General features: G+C 40.1%; 1 protein-coding gene and 1 pseudogene across 2 annotated transcripts in view; one reads left to right on the top strand and one right to left on the bottom strand.

Moving 5' to 3' along the window:
• The window catches only part of SKIC3 (SKI3 subunit of superkiller complex), a 45928-nt gene extending 44025 nt beyond the window's left edge, over positions 1-1903 (top strand). For both annotated transcript variants that reach the window (XM_063422832.1, XM_063422833.1), the window contains exon 41: positions 1308-1903. In XM_063422832.1, the coding sequence (XP_063278902.1) occupies positions 1308-1385 (78 nt within the window). In that variant the 3' untranslated portion in view covers positions 1386-1903. The remainder of the gene's footprint in view (positions 1-1307) is intronic.
• On the bottom strand, positions 1517-21756 carry LOC134564509 (uncharacterized; annotated as a pseudogene).
• Positions 21757-26336: the final 4580 nt, after the last annotated feature.

Consider the following 26336-nt stretch of genomic DNA (forward strand, 5'->3'; position numbering starts at 1 on the left):
GCTCTTGAGGTGCAAATGTACTTTAGTTTTTGAAATCAACACCAGTTTGTTTGAATGCCTTCCATTCCTCCATGCAGTAATGAAAAATAAACAATAAAGTCCCCAGTACAAAATTGCTAGAATTCTACTGGTGACTCTTTAGTAGACATGAGGACCGTTTAATCAATTTTAACACTAAAAACATTAATTCCCTCTAGCCTGGCTGGAACACATTGTGTCCCTGGCCCAGAAGATCTGAGCAGTAGAATGCTGTGTGCTCTGTATTAAAGACTTATGTCTGTAATGGTACATTATTTTCAGTGCACAGTAGGTGCTGAATTAGTTTCTATTGACAGTACTTCACTAATGTATTTGATCAAACTCACAAATCCATGCAGCTCTTTCATGTAGTGCAAATGAGGTGTCATTTATTTTGGCTTATAATGAGAACTACTTTTCTCCTCAAAAAATCTGAATACACTCACCTATCCTCAGTGCTGCCACTGGCAATGATGTCTTTTCCCTGGACTATCAGCTGTTGTTCCCTGGTGAAATACTGAATCCAATACAAAGTACATTTGGAGGTACCTATAAAAAACAGTGGACAAAAATCCATACACAGACAAGCAGGTTGATAAAAAAAGCTAGATTTAATGAGTTCAGAAGATCCTGGTATGATCTCATTGCACTTGCTTCTGCCAAGTCATCTATAGTCCCTGCTGATGAGTATGATAATAATGGCTGGAGATTTGCTTGGTTCTTCTTAATGATTTTCCTTTTCAGTATGTATAATATCATTGGGTTACAAGAGATGTGCCAGAAGCTTATGGACATTAGGTTGCTGTGGGACCTTTTTTAAGGTCCCTGATAGAAAAGCTCCAAATATGATGTGTGGAAAATAAATCAGGGAAGCATGAATTTACTGGGGGAGGAAAAAGGATGTTGCAGGTTTTTTAAAGCAGCTGCAGAGAACATTCAGTTTGGCAAATAGAGATTTATACAAAGGTTAAGATTTATACAAAGCAGGAGACAAGTGTGTGTCAGCAGGTCTGTTTCTTTAATTGCCAGCAGGTAACTAGTACTTGTCGAAGTAACCAATGATGCTTTTACAGAGCAATGGAAGTGATTACAGTCATTATAGTGCAGTTTGGATCTTTTAAGCAAGTTGATGTATAATGTTGAATGTTTCCTATTTGGGGATTATGGGTTAGATGATCTTTTAGTGAAACTGTCTAGTAGGAATTAAAGTACTAACGTTTGAAGTTGCCATTAAGACACTAACAGTAAAATCTTAAATGCCTCAGGTCATTCTTTATTTTTCTCTGCAGGTGCTTTTAGAAAATGCCAAAGCTAATGGAGATGTTAGACTTCTGGAACTAAATGAGAAATTGTCAGCAAGTGCCTAGAATGGACTGTGTCAAGCAAAATACTCTTCTATTCATCCAGTTGAGTTAGTTCACCCTCCAGAAGCATATATAGTTTGGGCTATTTTGTTTGTTATGTCTGATTTATTTTTTTCTGTTTCATCAACTAAAGCCTTGTCTTTAGTTTTGCTTTTTCTTGAACAAAAGTATGTTATTTTTGTGTTGAGTTACACACATAACACATTTATTTTGAAAGGAAAACCCTGAAATTTGCTTTTGTTTGCTCCTCCACTTACATTTCATTGCTATTCACAATAGAGTATTTCCCCCTAGGACGTACACAGAAGTACGATATGAACTCCACTGCCAGCGATGCCAGGTTTTCTTGGCAGAGAATCTTAAGAGCTAAGTAGCAGCCAACTTCTGTCATCTCTCAGTTACTCAGCTGATGATTGCTTAATTGGATGAATCATGACAGTGGTTCTTAAGACATGTTGTTATTTTGCTTTTATGTACATGAAAATAAAAAATAAAGCAATGACTCTGACACGTGAAAGTTACCATAAGGATATTCAGTCTGTTGACAGGAGACATGATAGTGGTCCATTTTCTGGTTTAAATCTTCTTACAATTTCTGTCCAGCAAAGTCTTACAATGGCTTAAATGATCCCATGTTATAGGCAGGAAAGGGCACTTCAAAGGCATGCAGTGGGACAGCGTTGAACATGCACTTGGTTTTGGAGCCAGTTATTTTGGGTTTACTGAAAATAGGATGCTGAGTTGGAGTGCAAGTCACACGCACATCTCTGGAGTGTGTGACTGTTATTTTAACAGAAAAACTCAGCTCTGTGGTCTGGGGCTTCTAGTCTGTGGAGGTAAGAAAACTTCTAAATGGCAAGAATCTCTCCTTATTCTCCATGCTTTCATTTTCTCACTTTCCTTAAAAAGATTTTCTTAAATTTAGATAGATTATACTTCCCTTCACAGCCTGCTGTCAAACAGCCTTGAACTATCAATAACTACAAATCTTAAAAGGAAATGGTGTGAAGGCCAGACGTGACTCTCAAAAGTAGCTGTAGCTTTTTTTAGCTTCCTGCTATTAAAAACATGGAGAAATTCTTGCAGCCTATGGTTTGTATCCTTGGCATATGGTCTTGATATGTGTGCCACCCACTCTAGTGATGGAAAAATTGTCATCACCAGCCTCCTGGCAGCACAGCAAGCAACTGCCTGTCCCTATTGGTCCTTCTGTGTGAGCGTTAGCCTAGACTCTGCTAGTACTGAGCCCTGAATACCTTCTAGCAGCTAGGAGAACCAACAGGTGACTACAGCCCGGAGACACCAGTTGAGTAACTGTCAACTGTGAACACTCAGTGTTAGGAAAAAAACTAGTAGTACAGGGTTTTTTCTCTTCAGAAGATTATGAACAGTGATGAACTCCTTGAATAAGATAGTCATACAGCCCAAAGTTGTATTACATACACTATAGGAGAAAAACTCCACCAATCTCTGCCACCTACTCAGTGAAGAGTGCTCAGGGAAGATGAGTTTAAATTTAAGCTTCTGTAAAATTCAACAACGTGAGCTAGAAGTCTGGCTCTCCTAATTTTTAATAATGTGTAGCCTCTACAAAATTGGCACATTGTACCAAGTCTGCTGTAACACTGGCAAAGCTTCTAAATTCATGCAGGTTGAGGCAACAATGTATTTTAGGTCATGTAGGGCACAGCAAAATACAAAGACGCATAAGAATCACTGGTTTGGGGAACTAAGAATTGTTTATGGATTTCACTGCCTGGAAAGTCATACCTTCAGCTGCTCTTGCTGTAAATTGGGGAAAAAATAAGCATTGTCCAGCCATAAGTTATTATGTTGGCTTATGCTGAGGGCAGAATGGAATGAGATCTAATGAATTGAAGATAGAATTTTTAATGGTTTGGGATACTAGAGGTTACTTTTTTTAACCTCATGCTGGTTCTCATTAGAGTACCTGCAAGGCTCGACCAACCTTGCTCTTGGTGGTCACTCTTCTAGAAGGTAACTTGGATAGCACTTTTTCGTGTCTTTCTGAATTTTCTGTTTTTCAAGTTTCATCTTTGTGTTCCATATTTGAGCAGCTCCTGAGACCCATCAATAGGCTGAAATCCTGTAAAAGAATAGGAACAAATAATGAAATAGTAGTTGTTTTCAACACATTAAAAGGTGTTTCTTTGTCTCTGCAAAGGTTTCTGATCCATATTTAATACTAATCACATTAAATCCAATCTGTCCTGTTATTTTATAGAATAGCATGAAAACACAATAGCAGCTTGGGTTGCAAGCTCCTTGTTATTGGGAACTGTCTTCCAATAGATTGGACAATACCAAGCATGATTACAACCATGATTGACATCAGGCATGTGATGTGGCAGAAAGAAGACACTGTCTTTTAAAAAGGGGAGATTGTTTGCTTTTAAGGTTATTTTTTCATTGAGCAGTGGGAGTTTTTTCATTGGTTTGTTTTTTTCAAGACTGCAGTCAAAAACTCTGATTTCCATCAGATGCTGATACTGTTGCTCTGTAGTTTGCCTACTGGATAGTTGGTGCTGTGGATTCCCCAGAGTTGTAGGAACTGTAAATAGACTTACTCCTCGTCTGAGATGGACACTGTCATGTTATGTACTTCTGGGAGAATGAGAACTCAGCTTCACCAGCTGTTTGTGCTGTTTGTAAGTGTGTAAAAAGGGAGAGATAAGAGTATGCAGACACAGCTTTTTCCAAAACAGAGCTACAGAGCACCTGATACACATTTTTCGCACCACTGTACAGTCAAATGCTGTCAATAAGGACTGAAAAATTGTGGAATTGTAAGCTGCTGTCACTTCAGTGATTGCAATAACTTTCAAATTACTTTCAAAAGTGCAGTAACTCTTTGTGTTTGTTCAGCATCTCACATAGGTGTTAACATCTTAGGAACTAAGAATTGAGCAGCCTTTTATTTTTTCTTAAAATGTGGCTGCCAATTACATGTTTTTCTTTCTGGAACAGTTCTTTAATGTGGATTCATTTTGTCACTGCTGCAGTCTAGTTAGTGTTCAGCCAAATTGCTTCATAGCGCTTTGAATTTTGCAAATTCCAGACATATCTCTGAATTCTGCAGTGCCAATCTGTGCTGAAGCACCAACAGCTGCTGGGACAGACAGTCAAGAGGCTGCCTCTGTGTCCTTCAAGCTGCTCTGCACCTCTTCAGCAGCCTCTTTTTCCCCTGTTGCAGGGTCAGCCCTGCCAGAGGACTGTCAAGGGAAAGCAGTCCTTGGACTTGAGTTTGAACACAGGCATGGCCAAAGTTTGGTATAAACAGATCTCTTCTGTCCTTATTTTCAACAGGCTTATTTCTAGCTTCTTTGAAGTAAAGAATTCTCTCAGCAAGACCACCAAGATCTTTTTTACAAATTTCTTTGAGAGCTATCTTGTGCTCAACTCAGAAGGTCTTCTAGAGACAGTTAAGCCTTGTCCTGTCAAGCTGCACAAAGACCTTAACTAACAGAGTGCATAGTTTACTACAGCCTCGGGACAGGGCTTATGGGTGGGTTGCAGATGATGAAGGACTTGGAGGTGAAGTAAAGAGTATTTGATCACAGACAACGTGGAAGATGAGAAACCAGATGCTCAGGTTTCAGTTGAGAACATGTAAGATGTGAAATACTTGTGTAATGATGTTTAGGCTTCTGTTCCTTTGGGGAGAGGGCTGAGTGATTTTCTTGGATAACCTGCTACATTCACTGTGTTTCCACCATCAGCTGCAAATGGGAGGATATTACAATGGATTAGGTTTGAGTCACACAGAACAGATTACAGTGGGTGAAATCTTCCTCATGAAGGCTGTGTACTCAGTGACTCAGGAGAAGGTATTTGTAATTGCTGTGAACAGCCAGAATCATCTGGTGAAGTGCCTCATGCTTTGCAAGATGCATCACTGTGGCTGTCCCCATAAGAAGCAGCTGCTGTGTAGCAGCAATACCATCTGACTGCTTTCCTCTTCATTTACTCAGTGCGTGCTCTCTGATGGGTAGCTCTCTGATGGGTAGCTGCAGTTCATCCAGATGCCTCTTTTTCCAGCTACTGTTGATGGAGAATGGGGAGTAAAGCATTGAAATCATACAAAACCATTAAATATAATCACAGCAGTAGGATCTATACAAGCAAGAATGACTGCTGCCTCCATATGAAGGTTGGGGACCTTCCTAAAAAGAAATGGGCGCTCTAAAAAAAGTTGGAAAATAAAGTGTGAAGTTGCCTTTAAATGGAAGACCATTACCTTGAAACCCTTGTGCGAAAGTCATGCTGGCTGTTTGCAAAGACAGGTGGGCTAAACTGAGAGACCTCTGTGTATGGGGTGTTCAAGAGATACAAAATCACTTTAATATCTTTTTGTCTTTTTTGGAAAGTGGTTTCTGCAGCAGAAAAAAATATCTTTTTTAAATAAATCAAATGAAATCCCATTCTCACATGACTGCTATTCATTTTGCACTTCCTCAAGCTCTTTCCAGATCTGTCTTTTAAATTTGGCAATTCTTGCATAAGTGTTTTAAATTCCTTTTATCTGATACAACTGCTTTTCATATTTCTGTGGTTTATCAATTTTTTCTAGTTTTAGTGGTGGAAATGCCAGCTTCTCTTCTGCTCTTTTTTTTGTTCTTTCCTTTAAATACAAGTTCATGCTCACATTAACCTGTCTCATGCTACCCATATGTTGAGTTGATCTTGCTTTCTAATCCCCTCTGTGACAGCACTCCATAAAATGCAAGAAGTCTGGTAACTCAGAGAGCATATCAATCCTCTGCCACAATGAACCAAGTAAGCCTGAAAATTTATTTCCTGGCTGGGCCAGGACAAAGGTACATTATAATATTTGTTTGTTTGTTTATTAACTTTTTTATTCATTTAAATCCAGTTATTTGATCTCATACTGTGCAGTGTGAGACTCTGAACACAAACAACCCTTTTCAAGTTGCTTTCATGAGCCAATGCAGTGGTGTAAACTCAGCTCAGCTGCTGGCACGAATAATGAGGCTGAGCTCTGTAAGAGCTGCCTATCTGAGGGTTGGCAAGCTGTCCCCTCCCACTTCTGAGCCAATACAGCTCTTGGAGGCAATTCCCCCTCAATAGTATGCTGAGCTACCCTGTTGCCCACCCCTCGGTCTTCAAGCTGCACTGAGTCCTCTGGTCAACTCCAAATCTTGTCAATACGGTCAAAACCCTCTGACCTTCTTTAGCCCTTGTAACACAAGGAGAGGCTTGTGGCTCTGCTTCCCAGGGAAGGTGTTTGCAAACCTGGCAGAATCGTGGTGCTGGAACACTCTCTGAGCGTACAAACACTGCTGCGTGGCACAGGTGGCTGATGGAGTGAGTCATTTCTGTGAATAACGAGCTGCTGCCCTGTGCTCCCAGGATGGCTCCATCACCCGCGGACAGCCTGCCAGATCCATCATACCTCGGGATGGTATTACTTCTCAGACTGAAGTGCAAAGGAGCGTTGCTGAGGACAGCTGCCAGAGCAGAATATGCTGAGCAGAACTGCCCTCCTGGTGCAGGCTGAAGCTCATCATCTGCATTTCTCTAGCACCTATGCTGAGGTTTCCTTCAGCTCCCACAGCCTAACCTGTGCTTCCACTGAAATGACATGCAAAGGAGGCACCATACATGTCTCTGAGTACACGTATGTGTACACACAAAAACGCATTCTTTATTCAACTTAGTTCAGAGGAGCTTTGAAAGATTTAACTTCTGTAAATTCAGTCTATTTCAGGGGAGAGTAACCACATTTTTGGTGTGTTTTCTGCAAAATAATCACGAAATCTAAGTAGGAAATTCAAATGGTAGCTTTGAGAAACCAAATGAGAAGGCAGAAACATTTTTAATATCTTCCTGGCTGCACTTAGTATTGATTGCCTTAAGTACAAGAGATTATCATCAGGCAGAATAATGGAGATTAAAGCCCAGGAGCGTAACAGTTCTAAGCAATTTCAGAATCTGATTTTGATTTGCAGCCTTCATCCTGATGCTAAGATACGGTGATCATTTTAATTGCTTTTGAATCCTGAAGTGGAATTAACTGCACATGGCAAAGGAAGAGAAGCTTTAAAAGCTGTGAAGGAATTAATTGAAAGGCTTGGTCCTGTGCCAAGAACTAACTGCTGCTGTGGAACAGAAACATGCCATATTATGACCACACAATTGTGGGGGGGTTGTTTATGTTTAAAACATGGAACAGCACAATCTCCTCTTTCTCTGAGCTTGTCAATGAATAATACTGGATGATGCCCTGTGATGGCACCAATGGTCACCTTGGACAGGGAAACACCATGACTGAATACATTGGAGTTACACAGACATAAAGTGGTGCCATAATCCAGGATGACTTCCTTTCCTAGGATGTCCAGAGCTCTGTGTGATCTCTGTCTTTGGAAATAAAAATCACTTGGATGAGACTCAGGCCCTAAATTTGCTGTTGGTCCTGTATGAACAATGGGTTGAATCTATCTTGGGGATTTCCCTTCCAAAATTAATCTCTGATTATATTCTGATGATAACTCACCATTCTGCTGGCTGTGTCCTAAGGCACCTGTTGGATCTCAGGTTCTGTGTACAGGACTGGGTGCCTCCTGGGACTGGCATGACAGGGGTGTTTTTGCTCACTCCTGCTCCTAGTATGCATGGAGGCAAACTAAGTGTAGTGGGATGTCATCCTGGAGAGTCTTACCAGTCTCTCCTTTACCAAGTTAAGCAGCCAGTGCCTGCGGTGATTTTCCTGAGACAATGTCACTAGTGCTTCAGTGTATGTCTGGTGCAAGAGTATCTGATCCCTGAGGTCATTTAGAATACGTGTCAACCTAAAATTATGACTGTGTCTCTGTCAGGCTATGGAGCAGTCTTGAGTCATGTGAGTAAATTTTTTAAGTCCAAATGTCTTCAATATCTTCCCAGCAACACCTAATTTTAATTTTTTTGTCAGTCCTTATTTTGAAGATTGTACCTACATGCCAAAATATGATTTCTGCAGTGCATCTACTTTAGCAAAATATCTGAGGGGTGAAAAGTGTTAATTTCATATTTTAATTAACTCTGTTTGAAGAAACTATACCATCCCATTTAACATGAACTGCATTGCTGGGCATCAGTGAGTGTAAATCACTAGCAGTTTGAAAATTAAGTTTGTAAGTATAAAAAATACTTGGAAGAAAAATAAAGAGAATGCAGAGTTGCCTTTAAGGCAAAAGCTGGACAGACATGAAAACCCAGTCAAAGGCATTAATGCAGGCAACACCCAAAGACAGGCAAGTATTACAAAAATGTTATTATCATTGTGTTAATTTCTAAAACATGCTTGCTAGCAAGCAGTATTTACTTTCAATTTGTTTGGGCCTCAGTTAGGATAAAAAGCCTGCTTTCTTCCAGCCCTTCTAATATTTAATCTCACTTTTCAAAAGGACGATTGAACTGAAATGTTTCATATAGTGTGTGATAACAGCTCTGCATCAATCTAATGAAGTGATAACTACAGTAAATGTGGTTAAAAATCCTAACAATAGCAAAATCTATCCAGTTTGCTATAGGCAGTATCTTCTCAAAATCATAGAATCATAGCATGATTTGGGTTGGAAGGGGCCTTAGACACCATCTTGTTCTAACCCCTCCACTGTTATCCCTCCACTGGGATACTTCCACTAGACCAGCTTGCTCCAAGTCCTGTCCAACCTGGTTGCAACAGTTCCAGAGAAGGGTTATCCACAGCTTCCCTAAGCAACCTCTGCTAACACCTCATCACCCTCATGATAAACAATTTCTTCCTAACATCTAATCTAAATCTCTTTTATGTTCAAACAGTTCTCTTAAAGAGGCAGTGTGTTAAGTCAGTTTATCACCATTAGTCATTAGAGTAGTTCTAAGATACAATTTTTCAAGAATAAAAAATAGTTGCATTGGGTTTGTTATTTTTAATTTAAACCAAGCACCTGTGGTCAGAAAGTTTGTTTCCTGAAGCACTAATCTTTGTTCAAAAGAAAATAAAATGATGCTGTGATAGTGTGTTGGTGATGCAGAGGAACATCCAGCCTCAGCAGGGGAAGGAGAGATCCACAGGCACTGTTTGTTACCTGAGCGGTATCAAACAACCTCTGTGTTCCAGTCTGGCCCTTCCTGATTACTGCAAAAATTAACCCTGTCCTGACCAGAACCAGGACCCTGAAATAAAGTGAATAAATTATGCAGAAACTAGAATAATGGTCAGTTTTGTTCAAAGGCTCAAAACCAAACCCTGGCAGCTGGCATCTGATTTTACTTCAATTCATCTGAAGATGCAAAAGGAGAAAGAAGGGAATATTTATACCTAAAAATTAATTATTTGAGACTGTTTTTAGGTGACTTTTCTAAGTCTTTTTTCAAATATTTTCTAAGAGTTGGCAAAGTCTGCCTTGAGGAGAAAGGAAGAACTGTGGAAATGACTGACTTTTAATTAAGTTATTTAACAAATACTGAAAACTCTTGTTATGAATTACACTAGCAGTTACCTTGTGAGGTTACATGGCCTCTGTGACTCAGATCAAATAAGCACAATGGTCTCTTTGGGATGCAGATCCTGCCAGCCTCAGCCAAGGATGGATGAAGATGGCTGGGGTCAATCTTGAGGGACACACTTGACAATGAAAAGATTATTAATAATGTAATTATTTTATTTTTAAACTCTCTCCCATCAGTATTCCTTTTCCATGTACCTTAAAAAAATACATATAGCAGGAGTAAGGCCATAGATACAGACAGATAGGTTACCACACCACTAGGCCCAGCAAAGACCTGAAATATTAATATAGAGATACTCGTTGATATTTAATAAGAGCATACTCCAGTAGTATTGCAGTTAATTTTTATATGTGAAAATAGATCTACTGGCAGTTGAAATTACTTTAGGCAGTGGAATGCAGCTATTCTAACCTAACTGACTCCAAGAAACAAGAGATAAGTATCTACTCTTCTGTGAAGGGTCAAATTTCTGAGCAAGGCTCAATTACCATGAAATCCTACAATATGTTTAAAAATTTTTTGACTTCAAGTAACAATATCAGTTTGTACATTTACAGCACAACTGCAGACCATAATCAAAGATGACTGGATCCCAGACAGCTGAACATTAATTGAAGAGGTAACTGGGCTTTAAAACTGATTTTGATTTGTCAAGATTTATGCAGAAGGTCTAGTCTGTTCCAGAAGTTACATTTTATTTAAGTTCTATAAAAAGAGCATATAAGTCTGGTAGATGTCTAAAGCAGCAGTGTAAAAGAAGACAGATATTCCCTAAAGGATATTGATTTTTATGTAAATGTTATATTAACTGGAAGAATATATCAATATTTAGTAAATAAATATTTCATATTTTAAATATGCAATGCTAAAATTTGTCTACAAAGCCTCCTCTCTTCAAGGTTCCTATTTCTGATCACAACTTTAGAAGGGTTTCATTAGCTTTCAGTAAGCTCAGCTTGTACTTCTATCCAGTTTCCAGTTTCTTCTCGGACATTGTTCTGTTTTTTTCTTCCCTCTTATATTGGTGACAATACTTGTCCCTTTCACATCATCTTGACCTCTATCATTTACTGCTGTCTGTCTCCCTGTTTCTCCTTTTCTTTTCCCAATTTTAATTCATTGACCATTTTAGCCTGTTATTTCCTCATTCCCCTGTATTCATTTTCCTTTCTCTTGATGACATTTTTTTTCTGTTAAAGTCCTAGCCTATTTTTACTGCTGAATAGAACTCAGATTAAGTCTCACTTAAAATGAGTCTTTATTCAATTACTTTACTATTTTAAGGGGTGGAACTATTTCCTTGAATTATTGTTAGTGAAGGATTATTATAATCAGATTTAGATTTTTTTGCACTAGGTCTCCTACTCAGTGCTTAGCTGTTTTCATTGCTCTGAATCTGGGTGCCAAATACTTTTGTTCTTTGCATCCTAGAGCTCCCTCCTCTCTAAACCTTCTCAAGATTAATGTATCACCCCAAAAGTATTTCTGAATCTATACAATAGCAAAAAATATACTAGGTAAAGGATAAACAAATAAATCACAAAACTGTGGGCACATGAGGTTGCACAGCCACACTAAGCCACTTTTCTTCAGCAGCAGCAGCCCTGTCCCAGGTAGCTGTGTCAGAAGTCAGTAGATGTGCAAATGCATAAAGATTTTTTTCTTTTGTACATTAGGCAAGTCACTAACCAGTCACAAATTGTAATGGTAAATAGAACCTTTGTATTTTGTGCCTTTCTTTAAAATACGGAAAGTTACATGTGACATTTAGTGCCTCACTTAGTTAATTAGCTTGTGGTATAACACACTTTCATTTCGTGTTTTCATTTTATTTTATGGCATAGGTCTTCATTGACTTTCTCTTAGTGTTTCAAAGGGATGTTGATTTACAGGTTTGTTCTGCTGTTTCATGGCAACCTGCTCATCACATTAAAGCAGTCAGAGTTAATTACTATAATGAAAAACCCTCCATCACCTTTGTGAAAAATAGGGTTATTTAATTCATGTTCTATAGATAATTATAAACTGGAAACTGTAATATACTGTATAAATGTATGATAGATGTGTACGTGCTCCACCCGCGTGCCTCACAGATCCCCGTTGAGCACCTCTCCTGATCTTCCCGGTCCAGAAACAGAAGGTGAAAAATACAAGGCAAAAACGCTGTCAGAAGAAGACAATGAACATCAACCAACCTACGCCCCGACTACATGCAGCAAAGATCACCTCAAAGCAAGGACTTACTCTGGACATTAGTATTTGAATACGGATCGAGGCACTCTTTCAGGGCTTAATGTAAACACTCTTAATTGCTGGTGCTTAGCAGAAACAATGGGAAGAGTGCTGCCGAAGGGGAAATAAAGCATTTTTAAACTGAGCCCCTAAGCGGGCGAATTCGTGTATCCTGCAAGAGACAGCATACTGCCAGGCTCTGTGTCTCGGGGTCACCCTTGGCTATTTTCCCGGGAAAACTCTGTCAAGTAGGTATCGCTGTTTTGTGGGGGTTTTTTGCTGCCTAAAATTCTGTGATTTGATTCCTATCCAAATTTTGTGATTTGAATTTTTAATAAACCAAATTATTGAATTTGGAAATAAATTGTCCTGGCATTTATAACAACCTTGCTGACAGCCTAAATAGACCAGCTTTCTGTCATCTGATGATGCATAGACACTGCAGTACACCTCTGGAGTGCATAGATCAAGCAAATACAAGTTAACTGCAGATAATAGAGGCAAAGGCCACAGTTTCAGTCAAAAGGAGCCATTGATTTGAAAAACAAGGGGACCAGGGCTCACTTCTCCCCTAGGAAACCCAAGGCAAGAGTTGCAACACTTCACAGGCAGCACTCAACATAAGAAAGAAGAGGATTGATGGAGCAGACATTCAGTTACAAGAGAAAGAATCCTGAATATTCTACACATAGAATACTTAGAAATAGAAGGTTAGGAGAGAGGATATGAAGAGCCCAAGAACAGGTTCTCAGCATGGGGTTATTGCAACTACATCCACATTACTTTGTAGCTCGGGGAGAGGGGGAGGGTGGGGGTGAGCCCTGCCTGAGGACCCACAGATGAGGCAAGCTTTGCAAAGACCCTCAAGTGTCTTTGAAATGCCTCAAGACTTGAGGCACCTCAAGACTTTGTGCCTTCTTGGACCTCATTTTCCCTTCATGTAATATTATTCTTGTGCGCTAAGTCCTTAAATGCATTGTTGCCGTTTGGCCGATTGAATGAGGAAGAGAATGGGGATACTTGGGATTTGCATAAATGTTAGTCTAATTTGTTGTTTCCCAGAGAAGACACTCCACAGCTTCCAATGTGAGATCATGATTTTCCAGTTATACAACAGGAAGTCTGAGCAGTGAGCCAGCACCAGTGCAGATGGACTGGGAATTGTACAGAGAGTGCGAACTTTGAATATAGATTAAAAAGTATAAGGAAATTAAAGCCTCTGATGGTTGCATCAAAGCATTTCATTAGAGATGGAAATATAGCTATATATTTCAAAGACCTTTATCATTCAAAGTCATGGCAGGAACAGTGTATATTGGACTCCTGTATTTCCCAAAGTATTGCATTTTATTTAGGGCTGAACAACCTCAAAGGTGCACACCAGTGCTTTTGATTGTGTAGTATTATGTTGGATCTTTTCCCTGAGTAACAAAAATCCATGAGAGAAACTAATACATTGTAAACATCTGTGGATTGCTTATTCATTTGTTAATTAATTTATCCTTTGGTCAGTGTGCCTGAAAGAAATGAATCTGTATTTATCAGAAGTGTGGCTTTTTTTAGAGTTCATTACCTAATTCTTGTTACTGTAATCCATATTCCTATGCCAAAAGAAATTTTTATTAAGAGGTAGAATGCAAATTAATTTTATATTTCATTAGATGAGAATGCTAGTAGACCTAAGATGTTGAAGGTTGTTTCTTACAAGATCACTAGTACTTGACATGTAAATATTTACATGGTGTAGAACTGTACTCAGAAGGTCCAAACATTAACAAAATGCACCCAAGTCAGCAAGCATCCGCCTATTTTTAAAAGGAAGAGACAGTAAAAAATAGACAATTTGAATTAAGAATCAATCCACATTAATCCTTTATATATGACAGAATAGAGGAGAATATATAATCTGTAAGAAAGAGCAGTGACTCCCTTTAAAGTTTATTTATTCTCAGGTAGTTTTGGATTAAGGTTGGGCTACAGATAGACAGGAAAGCTGCCATCACAAGTTTGCATTTGGAAGGTTTCATCTAACTCAATAGGTGTAAATTACATAAACATGAGCATTTGTCTCCGATCACTCTGTACTGTTCTGAATGTACACAGCAATTTTAAATCCTGAAACTGGAGAACAGGAAAATGTGAAAAATTAATGATGTAGTGGCAGTCCTCTGCCAGTTTTGGCTCACATCTCAACCACAATGCTGGGGGCAGGTATGTAGTTAAAGCTTGGCATTTCCTAAGGGGAACTTCAGCAACAAGAAAAACAAGAAAGCACTGATGAATCCTGAATCACATAAAAACTACACTGTGCCTTAACTAAATGGCAATCATTCAAGTAAAACCGCATTATAATATTGCTGTTGAAATGCCATTGAAATGCCAGGTCTGGCAGTGCAATTCCAGTGGCTTTTGATGAAGCTTTCCTTCAATGTTGTTCTCCTTTTTCTGACCTTAAAAAATAAAAAGGGCTGAGGACTTTGTTTCCAGCATCATAAGATAGTTACTTTGGTGCTTTCATTGTAGGTTTTCTACCTTCAGTATTGTTCTGAGATCCTCATTTTCAGATGTGGGAAACACTAACCAGTGCACCTGATATATAGATGAGGAAGGAAGAGGAAGAGGGGGCCTCATAACGTTGTTGTGGCACTTCACGTGTGCTCAGCCTCTTGTTGCTTCTGAGTGTGGGTTGGTTTTTTTCCTTCTTTATGCAAGTAGAAGTGGACTGGCCATTTTTCTCACAATTACCCTGTTTTCTGCTTTCCTGAATTGCTTTTCTTTCCTCTGCTGCTGGCAAATACCTCAGCACACAAGATGGGATCAAGCTGCAGTGCAGATGATGAAGAGAAGCATCACACCTAGCAAAACACTGGACAATGAGGTCACGGCTTTCCCAAAAGCATATTGCCTAGGGAGTCTGTCAACGTGAATTATAAACATCAGGAGACTCTTGCAGGATCACCTACTTTGTTCTAATGCAAATCAACCACAGAGTTAAAATGCCCCCACATCTTTCTCTGCCAATTTTAGATGTGTTGGCATCAGTTTCTCATCTTGTATTCCCTGTCTCTGAGGTAGGCTGGAATTCAGTACCCTATGATATTTTTCCTTGCTCTGCTGGTAATTATACACAGAAAGGAAGACATCTTTGGATGCATGGGTTTTTTCTATAAATTGTGCATAGATACTCAGCCAACAATTTTCCCTATCCCACCATCCTGTTCCTGGCTCTTCTTTACACCATATAATTTTCTTAGTTTCAGAAAGGGGATGCTGGGCTTGTCCACTATTCTGGTATCAATCTGTGTGCCTTACAAAGAGTGGTTTCAGTTCCCTATTTCTTCTCTTGCCCACGGCCATACTCCTAGCACTTCTGATGCTGCATCATTGCAAAAGTCCATGCTAAGTTATTTAGTTATTTACCTGCTGTATTCCCCATACTTCTCAGGAGACAGTCAGTGATGAAACATCTCTTATTTGGAATTGAAAGTATTTTTTTATCTCAGTCAGACTACATTAACAATATTTCTGGTTATTCTTTATTATTGCCTCATTCTTACTTGATCCCTTTTTGTGTTATCCATAAATGTCAACTGTATAGTTTTATATGAAATATGTATAACTGGCCTCCAGAGGCTAAAACAAACAAGTAAACAAACAAACAAACAAACACAAAACCCCAACTACTTCTTCCTTAATGATTACTTTTTCTGATATATCCATTCAGACAATTGTTGATCTATGTACTCTCTTACATAGCACAGTTCCACTTTGTCTTTATTTTTGAATTATAGTTTTTGTGTTACAAAGTGTCCCATGGAAGTCCACACATGTTAGACACATGCAATTACTTGTATCAATGAAAATTTAAAATCTCACCAAAGGAATAAATCAAGTTTACTCAACATGACCTACTTTCAAAAAAAAAAAAAAAGTACAGATTTAATGGAAAGAACTGGAGAGTTATAAGTAGGAAGAAATAACTACTTCAGATGAAGTGTAGACAAGCTGTAAAAGAAAAAAATTCACCAACATTTTAAATGTGTGATGAAGAATAAGACAGGACAATATAGCTATTTTTTCCTAGCTCAATTTATTTTTTTACATGGAGAGTGTGAAAGCTCATCTCTGGTACTAAAATGGAGATATAAAATGAGTATGAAATACGCTTAGGTTACTCTGAATCATCTCTGCACCAATGGGCTAGCAGAAATTAAAATGGGAGTCCTAGGATAACCCAAAACGTTGTATTCCATATCCATCTGTGCCCCCAAAATGTTACTTCCTCTTTAATGCCCAGGGGTGCACATGGAAATGGAATTGCAAGACTAGGAGGTTTGCCGTGATCCTCTTGGAAGGTCAAAGCACCAGAGACAAGGCAAGCTCTCTCTGCTTCATTTTTTTTTCTTTTTAAATCTTTCTTTCCTCTCTTGCATCTTGTACTGCCTCAAAGCCAATTCCACAAGCACTTGCCTGGAGCTGCTGCACTGCCGGGCCAGATGGCTTCACTCCAGGCCTGGTCACTCCAGATCGAGAAGCCCACATGGCTGTGCCTTCCCGTGCCTTCCCGTGCCTTCCCTTCCCGTGCCTTCCCGTGCCTTCCCGTGCCTTCCCGTGCCTTCCCGTGCCTTCCCGTGCCTTCCCGTGCCTTCCCGTGCCTTCCCGCCCCTTCCCGCCCCTTGCCCTGCCCCTTGCCCTGCCCCTTGCCCTGCCCCTTGCCCTGCCCCTTGCCCTGCCCCTTGCCCTGCCCCTTGCCCTGCCCCTTGCCCTGCCCCTTGCCCTGCCCCTTGCCCTGCCCTGTCCTGCCTTTCCTTGCCCGTCCTGCTCTCTCAGGCCACAGACCAAAACTTGATGTCATGACCGATCAGCCATTTTGTGCCCATTCTTAGTCCACCCTGGTGTGGCCCTGGCCAAGCTCCTGTCCTGCCCAAGCTGGATTCTAGAGGCCTTTCAATAAATACATGCTTTATTTTTTAGCTCCATCCAATCTTTGTTTCAGGTGAGCCTTCCCAAGGCATCAGAAGGCTGACGCAACCTTTCCTTTTTCTTCCTACATGAAGTTGCTTGTGGCAGCCTCCCTCTTGTGAAGGGCAAGAGTTACCCTGCCATTCTGGCTTTCTCTTTGCTCCTGAGGAGTTTGTGAGATCTAGAGATTTTGTACCTAGTGATTATTAATTTTTTTCCCTGTTGCTGCTTTGCTTGTTAGTAAACTGTTGGTTTTTTCCCTTATTTCTCCTTGTATTCATTTTCTCATTATTGCTGGAAAGGAATTGGTTGAAACTAAGGGAGGTTACTCATTTTAGAGTGTCCACTTTTTAAACTGCCTTAAACCAAGACATATTGTATTTCTTCCACTTAGGTCTCCAATACTAGTTGTACTTACGGTCAGACTTGCCAAATTAGCTTCTATAGTGGCACAATCACATGTTCTTGTTTTAATTTCAAAATAGGGCTGAAGGCACCATTTATGGGAGTAGGTCATAGAATAATGGAATTATACAATGGGTTGGAAAGGACCTTAAAAGTTGTCTTATTCTAGCCTCCCTGGGAGACATTCCACTAGACCAGGCTGCTCAAAGCACATCCAGCTTGGCTTTGAACAAGGGGGGCATCTACAGCTTCTCTGGACAAAGCTTGTTTTTCTTTCTTGACGAAAGTAACTACATTTTTTCTCAAAAATCTATATCTGCACAAATAATGCATCCATATTCCCTTTAGAAACACACTTTAGGTTGAAAAGTGTGCAAGAAATTAGGAAATGCAAATATTGGGAAATTAATTTTCTTCTCCCCCTGCCATACAGTGCAGCCCTTAAAGAAAAATACACTACTTTGGCTTCCTTTTAGCAGGAAACACTGGGTGTTTCCTAGGAAGGGGTCAAGGGTTGAGTGGACAAGGAATTTGCACTAAGGGATGTCCTTAACACACAGTTCTGAGCAGGGCAAGGTTCCAGCAAGAGCGTGGACCTGCTGTCAAAGTGTTTTATGGATTCACCCAACCAACCCTGAAAGATGGCGCAGGCCAGCAGAAGTAGCTCCTTAACATCTTGTTCTACCCTTATCATTCACGATGTGTCCTGTGATTCATTGCAGTTTTAAAAGTCTGATCTAAAGATGGAAGGAGTGAGCTCTTCTGAAGTGACTCATCCTGATGGTATCTGAATAGGTCACAAATATTAATTTAAGGAAACCCTTGTGCAGTTTCTGTGACCTTTAACAGACACAGAGAAGAGCCAAGGAGTGGTTTTTAAAATCTGATTTTACTTGTCAGGCTGAAAGGAGAGGCCTGGGGCTGATATTTCAGTATAATTCAGCACTACACAACACTAATCTGGTCAAAGTACAGCTCTAACCTCTTTAAAAACAAATATCCTATTGTGTAAAATACAGTACCTTTTATTGGCTTTTTAGTTGAAATGTTCCTCACTAAGTGAATTTATTTTGTAATAATATAGAAAAAGACAAATATGAAGGAAATTATCAACTGTAAATACTTAAAGTTTGCAAGAATTGTTGCTGATGGGTCTCTTAGTCCCACAGGCTTGTACCAATACTGGAGCTATGGGACAGCACAGGGTTGTGTCATGGTTATGCAGGTTCCACTTTTCCAGCAAAGCGAGTGAATTCAGCATCCACCAAAACTGGGGCACAGGTGGTGGACATATCTGTAATAACTCTGAAAGAAAATGTAATTAAATTTCTGTCATTTATGCACCTATTCCTGATCCCCCTTGCACACAGAGTACGGATAACCAAAATACTGAGCATGCTGGGCATGCCCATTTTTGTTCTGTATCAGAAAATAACATTCTCAAGGGGTGGAATGTACTGCACAACACAAGTGTACTTTTGGCAGTGTATATAACACTGATGCAAGCCTGATGCCACAAGTCCATGAAGACAGAGGCACAGATTGGTACCACCAATCCCTTGCTGCAAAAGCAGTACAAGATACAGTCATTCATTAGGATGGAAAGCAGCTGTCTTGTGCTTACTGAGGGAAATCAAAAGTCTCCTTCTCCTTCTTGTTCTCTGTACTCCTGGCAGCACTTCTGTCCTGGAGCTCACCACCCCTAGGTAAAATGGAGCCCTCCTGCTCCTTGGTTGATGGTCACCCTGAGCATCTGTGTGCAGATTCCCAACTGAAACACAATTATCTTATGGGTGTTGTTAGAACTGATGACAGGTACATCTCTCCTCTACCCCAAGATTTTTAGTAGAAATGTTTTTCCCTTGCTGTTTGCAACCATGTCCAGCATGATGAAGGATGTCTTATCAAAGGTCTGATCTTTAAGATCCTTTCTATCGACAGCCATTCCATGACTTTCCACTTGGTACTAGTTCTTTTGATGTCCTCAATGCAGTGACAATTTCTCTGCCTCTGTCAGAGGAGTGTCTTTAGCCAGGCTCAGTTTCACTCTTAGTGGCAACAGCAAGCCAGCATTTTCTCCAACACAGGTTTTTTGAAGGATATTCTTTCTGCTTTAGGGAGGATTTAGTGAATGAGTGAATCAGATTTCCTTATGGAACCTTTCTTTTTATGTTAATGCTTGAGAAATCAACATTGCTCAACCACTCTGATTTGCTACACGCCAAAAGCAATTCTCCAAATCTCTGCTTATTCTTTAGTGGCTCTGACATGATCTCACTTCACCATTTTCTGTGCTGTCAGTGCACTACCCTTATCAAATCCTCACAACCATAATACACTAAGCAAACATATACCTGAGGTTAGGACCTAGAGAAGAGTAATTTACAACAAAGGGAAAAGATTATCTTCAGATACAGCATATTTCTAGTAAAGCTGTACTGCAGATACTTGATCTGGATGGTGCTAGAGGAACTGGATAGTTTAAAACAAATAAGTGGTTTTATAACATTGCTTACTACCATAGTATCAAAGTACTGAAAAAATCAGTACGAAATTAGCATAGATCCTAATTTTAACTCAAATTCAATTCAGGTGAGCCATGACTGCATACTTCTTGAGATAAATGTATAGAAGATCAAGTATTTCTTGAAGTACACAGAAAACCAATTCTACAGTGAATTTAGTGGCATCTGTAAGACATTTGAGACTTAAAAAATGACAACAAAAAAGTCTGAAATTCTATTTCAGAATATTTTTGTATTTTACACCTTTGCCTGAAACAGGTGTTGGTAAATGTCACATATAAATTTGACAAATAATAATAAATCATCAAAGGTATTTAGGCAGAAGAAGGGCAGCCAATTATGCATCTCCAGTACAAAACCATCTATCAGTTTAAATGAAAAGTGAGCCTGAACCTTCATTGCCATCTGTACTGAACTTTGTGAGGAGTTTTGATTGGGCAGAAGTTTGTACAGATTAGAATATTTGTGTAAGGAAAAGTAAGAAGTAAACCAAAACTTGGTTCTTGATGTTATACATTAGATGGAAATACACTCACTCTTTATTTCCCTTGAACAAAATACCTTGCCAAATATATTCCAAAATACCAAAATATTTCTCTTGAGCTCAATTTCCACACTCCAACAAAACTGAAGGCAAATGGAATCTGAGCCTTAGAACTAAAACACCACCAAGACTCATTAATCTGCTTTTTATTTAATATTACTTTTTTCTCCCCTTTACTTTTCCTGATCCCCTCGCCTCTTTTTTCCATAAGTAGCTGCAAGTGCAATCTTGTAAGTACATACAAGAAAAAAATCAGAGTTTAACTGCAACATAGTGGTCATGCTAAGAACTTTGCTGCTGGTGAAGCCAGTCTTAGTGCAGGATGGACCATGGGCTAAAGCTGCATCACTGGAGGGGTGATTTCCACCACAAGGAAGATGCTCTTTGGTATGTGTTACTTCAACATCCTGTCTGAGCTTTAGAACAATGTTTGTGATGTGGATTTTCAGCTGCTGGGCATCAGTCTCCTTGTGCTGATAACCTTCGCTTTCCTTGAGATAGGAGACATGGAAAGCCATGCTCCTCTCCAGACTGGATAATTTCTCTTCCAGCAGGCAAGCCCTGTCTCCAAAGCAAGGAGGAGGGTGAGGGTCTATCCTATGAAAACAAAAACCCCCTGTGTCATGGTGGACATGGTCAGCATGGTCTCCTGTCCACAGTGGGGCCAGTCTCATCCTGCTTGTCAAGGCTGACTGTTGTACCAGGGGCTGCTTATGCACCTCTGCAATAGGTCTAGAAATAGCAACATGGAGGGCTAATTTGGGCATCGGCCCCTTAACGGCCTTGGAAATGTAAATGATATTTTGGTAGCAATTAAGCAAAACCCAGATAGTATCAGGATCTAGGCTAATGTTCTGAGGCAGAGTTTTTGAGGTAGTTCTGTAATGCAATTACTGCAATCCTCATTTTAAGCTCTTCCTGTATCACTTTAAATAAAGGCAAAAATAAATGCAGTCAGTGACCACGTTCAAAAACACCCTGGTGATGCTTGTACAGAGCATCCTCAGGTTCCTGACTGAGACTAGGCAAAAGGGGAATGCATGCCAAGTCCAGCAATTCCAGTGCTTGGCTTTCCTTTGTATTACATACCAGTACCCACTGTAAAGAAGTCTGAAATCCTACAAGTTTTCTTACAACTACTGCGTCCTCTGAATCTGCTGTAACCCCTGCTGAGCCAGGCCCTCAAATATGCTCAATGAAACAGAGGGTAAATACAGAAGAGAGGAACAATATTGGAAGAATCTGAAACTGGCAACTATAGAATGAAGTTCCATTTAGATCAGTACAACTTGGAGTTTGAGGGAAAATGCAGTCACCATTCACTTTTTTTCCCCTTAATTAAAGCCAGAGAGAGATTTAATTCCTGCAGAACTTTGGGATTGCATGTTATCCTGGAAATAAGGTTTGGTTTAGGTCTTAGTTTTTCTAAAATGTGTATATTTTATGCTGTCAATGTTATATGAAGTAACTTTGATCCAGCAGATTACCTAAATCCTGTAGTTTAAAGGTAAGAAAAATGCCCAGAAAAATGCCCATTTGGGAATGAAATCAGTCTGTGGTTTTACATTGCTGTAAATAAGATATTTGATGTAAAGATAATTTAAAAAACAATAATTTAAAAAAAGTGGATGTCCTGGGTACAGAGACTAGTGGTTGGAGTTTTCAGTGCCTTCTCTTTGATATCACCTGCACCACAAAAAAAAAAAAAAAAAAAAAAAAAAAAGCGCCATAGCCAAAACCAGAAGGTTTGGTGTTTTTAGTGGACTTGCAGAAGAAGATGTAAGGGACCACATTACTGCTCAGCACCAGGAGACACCACTGTCACACCTCAACCACAGCCAGGGCCATGTTACTGCTGCCAGAACTGTCACAGCTGCCACTGGAGAACTGACTGGGCCCAAATCCTGCCAGGTGGCCTGAGGTCATTATTTCAGCAGCACAACTCCTTGTTTGGGCAAAGTATCTTTCAGAGTCTTGTTTTGTCCCCACTTTCTGGGTTTGGGGTTTTTTTCGGGGGGAGAGGGGGATGCAGGGGGCAGTTTGGTTTGGGTTTTTTCAGGCTGGGGGTGGAATTTAGGATACAAGATTTTCCCTGACATATTGTCTTTGTTGTCCCACAAATATGTTAGAATGGTTGCCATTTTGCATTTGTCTAGTGATTGTTATAAATGCCAATACAATAATCCAATTAAAATATAATTTTTAATTTATCAAACAGGATCGAATTAAAGAAATTCGGCAAAACCACCCGCAGCGGAGATACTTGACGATTGACCCGGGGAATCGCCAAGGGTGAACTGGGACGCAGGATCTGGCAAACTGCTGTCCCCCCTGAGTTCACAGATTGGCCTCTTTTGGGGCTTAGTTTTTATACACTTCATTCCGCCTCTGGCAAAAAGTTCCTCATAGTCCTTTTGTTTCCAAGCTAGTTATTCGAATTCATAGTCATCTCCAGCTTAGCTGAAAAGAGTTCCTCCTCTCCTGCGAGGTATCAATTTTTGGTTTCCCATGAGTGAATAGACACCCAAGTTTATGAATGGTAAAAGTTCATCTCCGGAGATGTTGATGGTGATGGTCCTCTGATGGTGGTGTTCCAATGCTCGGATGAGGGCATTGGCTGAAGATAATGGTCTGGCGACTCTGCCATCCAGGGAGAAGAAGACTGATGGCTTATCTTAATGTGTCTTCTCCTGATGCCAAGGAGACGGCCCGGGTTTTCCATAAATACTTTGTCTCCTTTCTAAATGTTAAATTCCAGGGTGGTGCCTGCTTTCGTCTTAGCGAATTTTCAAGGCAGACTGAAACTTGTATTCTCATAACATATATACAGTAGTTTTCATAATTTTAATATGTCATAACCCGTAAGAACATGAATTAACATCCCACATTTTTCACAGTGATCAGGTTGGGCTCTGTCTTTCAGAAGCATTTTTGTTTGTTTGGTGGTGAATACCTTTTTCTGAATAAAACACTCTCTCTTCTGTACAGTGTTTTATTAATATTCATGGGAGGTTGCTGTGACTTTTCAGTAAATTGTGATTCCGGTTTAGAATTTCTCCTTGTCTTCTGTTCCTTCACTCCATTATTGGAAGGGGCAGAGGTAAAAAGGGACAGCTTGAGTGGGTTTGATTTTCAGCAGAGTTTTGAACCAGTACAATGAAGAAGGGAGAGTTCAGATATCCTGCTCTATTAATACACAAAATGCTAAGATGATCATTTAGTGACTGAAGTGCACCTAAGTTCACTTTGCAACAAATTTCATATCCATATGGGCTATTTCACAGCTGGCCTATGTCTGTATTTACCAGGACCTGCCTTACATTTTCCTGCACAACTAAAATTTTAAAATAGACAAAATCCTTGGCAGCTATGGTGTACCAGCAACATCAAAACACTTAATTTCAATTTCTTCTTGGTAAAAACTCTAAATATCAAACTGTGTGAGCTCTGTTCTACTGGTAATAGCAAAAGTCACAGGCTTAAAATTAAGAGTGTCTACTATCTATTTTTCCCCTCAGTTTTGAAAAGCATTTTGTTTCTTAAAAACACAAGCAAACAAACAACAACCACCACAACCAAACCCCCACCCCTAGCCAAAAAAAACAAACATAATGTTTCAGAGGAAAATTGTTGTATGAGAATGTAAATTCCATAAAGCCCCCTGGTGTAAATCTCGCCCTCCATAGTCAATCTCCAGACCTGAGCTTGGATTCTGGCCATAGCACCTTGACATTGTTACACAGTCTCACCTGGCTAATCCATGACCATATGACCATGACTGTAGAACATGGTACATGTGGAACAGGACACCTTAACTCAGAGCAGTCTTAGATGAGTCAGAAACAAGTTTTACCTACCAAATTGCATTTTTGTGCACACAACCAACCTCATGCATTACAGCTTTCCTGGTGTATAGCAATGCAAGAGCAACAGCTCAGGTTGAGCCTGCATTCTGCTAAGGAGCTGCAAAGGATTTCAACGTATGAGCTCTGAAGTTTTATTCCTCTTAGCATATCTGCCTGCTTACCTGTCTTGTAGCCTGAGGAGTCACAGGTAATTCCCCTCAGACTCTTAACATGTAGCTGCCCCAGGGATTCATGAGACCAGAAGAGAAGAGTGTTGCCCTCCCATCCCTCTCCCCTGCTCTTTCCTCTGATTTGCACAAGGAGAAGAGTTCAGGAGGCACCAAAGGAAAAAAATACATTTGAAAATGGAAACAAATTATGATTCATCAGGCCAACAAGAAGTTTTGCTTTCACCATTACTGTTTCATGAAGGGCTGGAGACTGACAGATGCTGGTCAGAGGCAGCACCCAAACCTAGGGGACTTCTGACTCCTCATGTCACTGTCCTGGAAGCCCCCACCAGCTGTCCAGATCTGCAGCAAGCTGTTGTCAGCTTGGATAGCATCTCTACATGGAAGCATCTGGCACCACAGGAGATGGCTACTGCCTGTCAGCTTCCATTAGATATATATCTTCCTTGTTAAGAAGGCTGTGAGCACTATGGTATGAGCACCCTCTACCCTCTGCCGCCTTGTGTCAGTGTGAAGACTTGTATGCATAATCGGGGTGATACAACACTTTAGTTGATCTGTCAGAACCAAGAGATTTATTGAAGATTTATATCCATCATTTACAGAGTGTAACTTCTGCTGCAAATCTCATTGGTCTTCCAGTGAAATGAAAATCTTTTTTTTGATTTTGGTTGGCTTTATTAGAATCCAGAGAGGTTTAGGAGGTTCAAACAACTTTATAATGACCTTCTCCAAAGATACTGAGCATGTGCAGGAAGCTAGCCCTGTAATCCAGTACTCTAAATGCATCAATTTTTATTAACAGTCATAATTACCTCCTGAGTGGGAAATGTTTTTAGATTCCAAGGACTTCATAACCTAAAAGTATTTTTCCTGTGCTAGGATGCTTTCAGGAGGCAGAGCTGTCTCCTGGGGCCCAGAACCAGAGCAGATGAGATGGTCTGTTCTGCAGCTGAAGTGTTAAAGCATGCACAGTAATAGCTCTGAGTATCCACATATCAACCATCAAAGACACTGCTAAAAACTGGAGAAAGCTAATTGTTTAAGAGCTCCCTGGTCCTGGATAAGCCACTGTGGCTGCTCCCATGAGACTGAGAAAGCTATGAGGAAATGGCTGTATCCAGCCCTGAGCTCAGGTGCCTATGGGATGTTCAAAAGAAAGCATGTCAAAAGAAGAGAAGTTGAGAGAAGCTGAAAGAAGTTGAAAGAAGAGAAATGAGAGAAGCAGGATTAGTGGGATCAGATCTTCAGTCTGGGTCTGAAGACTCAGGCTATCAGTGATGGAGGTAGAAGGAAGAGAATAAGAGGTAGATGAAGTCAATATGGATCATATTGCTCTCTAGTAGGATAAACATGAAAGTGCCTTTTCATCGCAGCTGCAGCATCTCTCTTGGCCTTGACAAAGGGACACTGGACAAGTGCAGAGGCACCTGCAGGTTCCAGTGCAGCTGACTGACATATTCATATCCCTCTTCTGGAAATCTTTTCAGGACAATCAAAGCCAGGGCTTGTCATACGTTGCTGGGGTCCTAACTATGTTTATACCAAGATGAACCCTTGTCAAAACACTGTTTGGTGAACAGAATGTCATTCCCAAAATTTGCAGCTTTACAACCTGTTGCCAAAATAATCCTTTTCCTTTCCCCATTTCCCAAGAAACTGTCCCATCCTCCCAGCTGGGGTGGCCTCATTTTACCTGGTGGCCCAGAGACCTTCCCTCACTCCTTCCC

This window comes from Prinia subflava, chromosome Z, assembly GCF_021018805.1.
Source record: "Prinia subflava isolate CZ2003 ecotype Zambia chromosome Z, Cam_Psub_1.2, whole genome shotgun sequence".
In the NCBI taxonomy this organism is placed as follows: domain Eukaryota; kingdom Metazoa; phylum Chordata; class Aves; order Passeriformes; family Cisticolidae; genus Prinia; species Prinia subflava.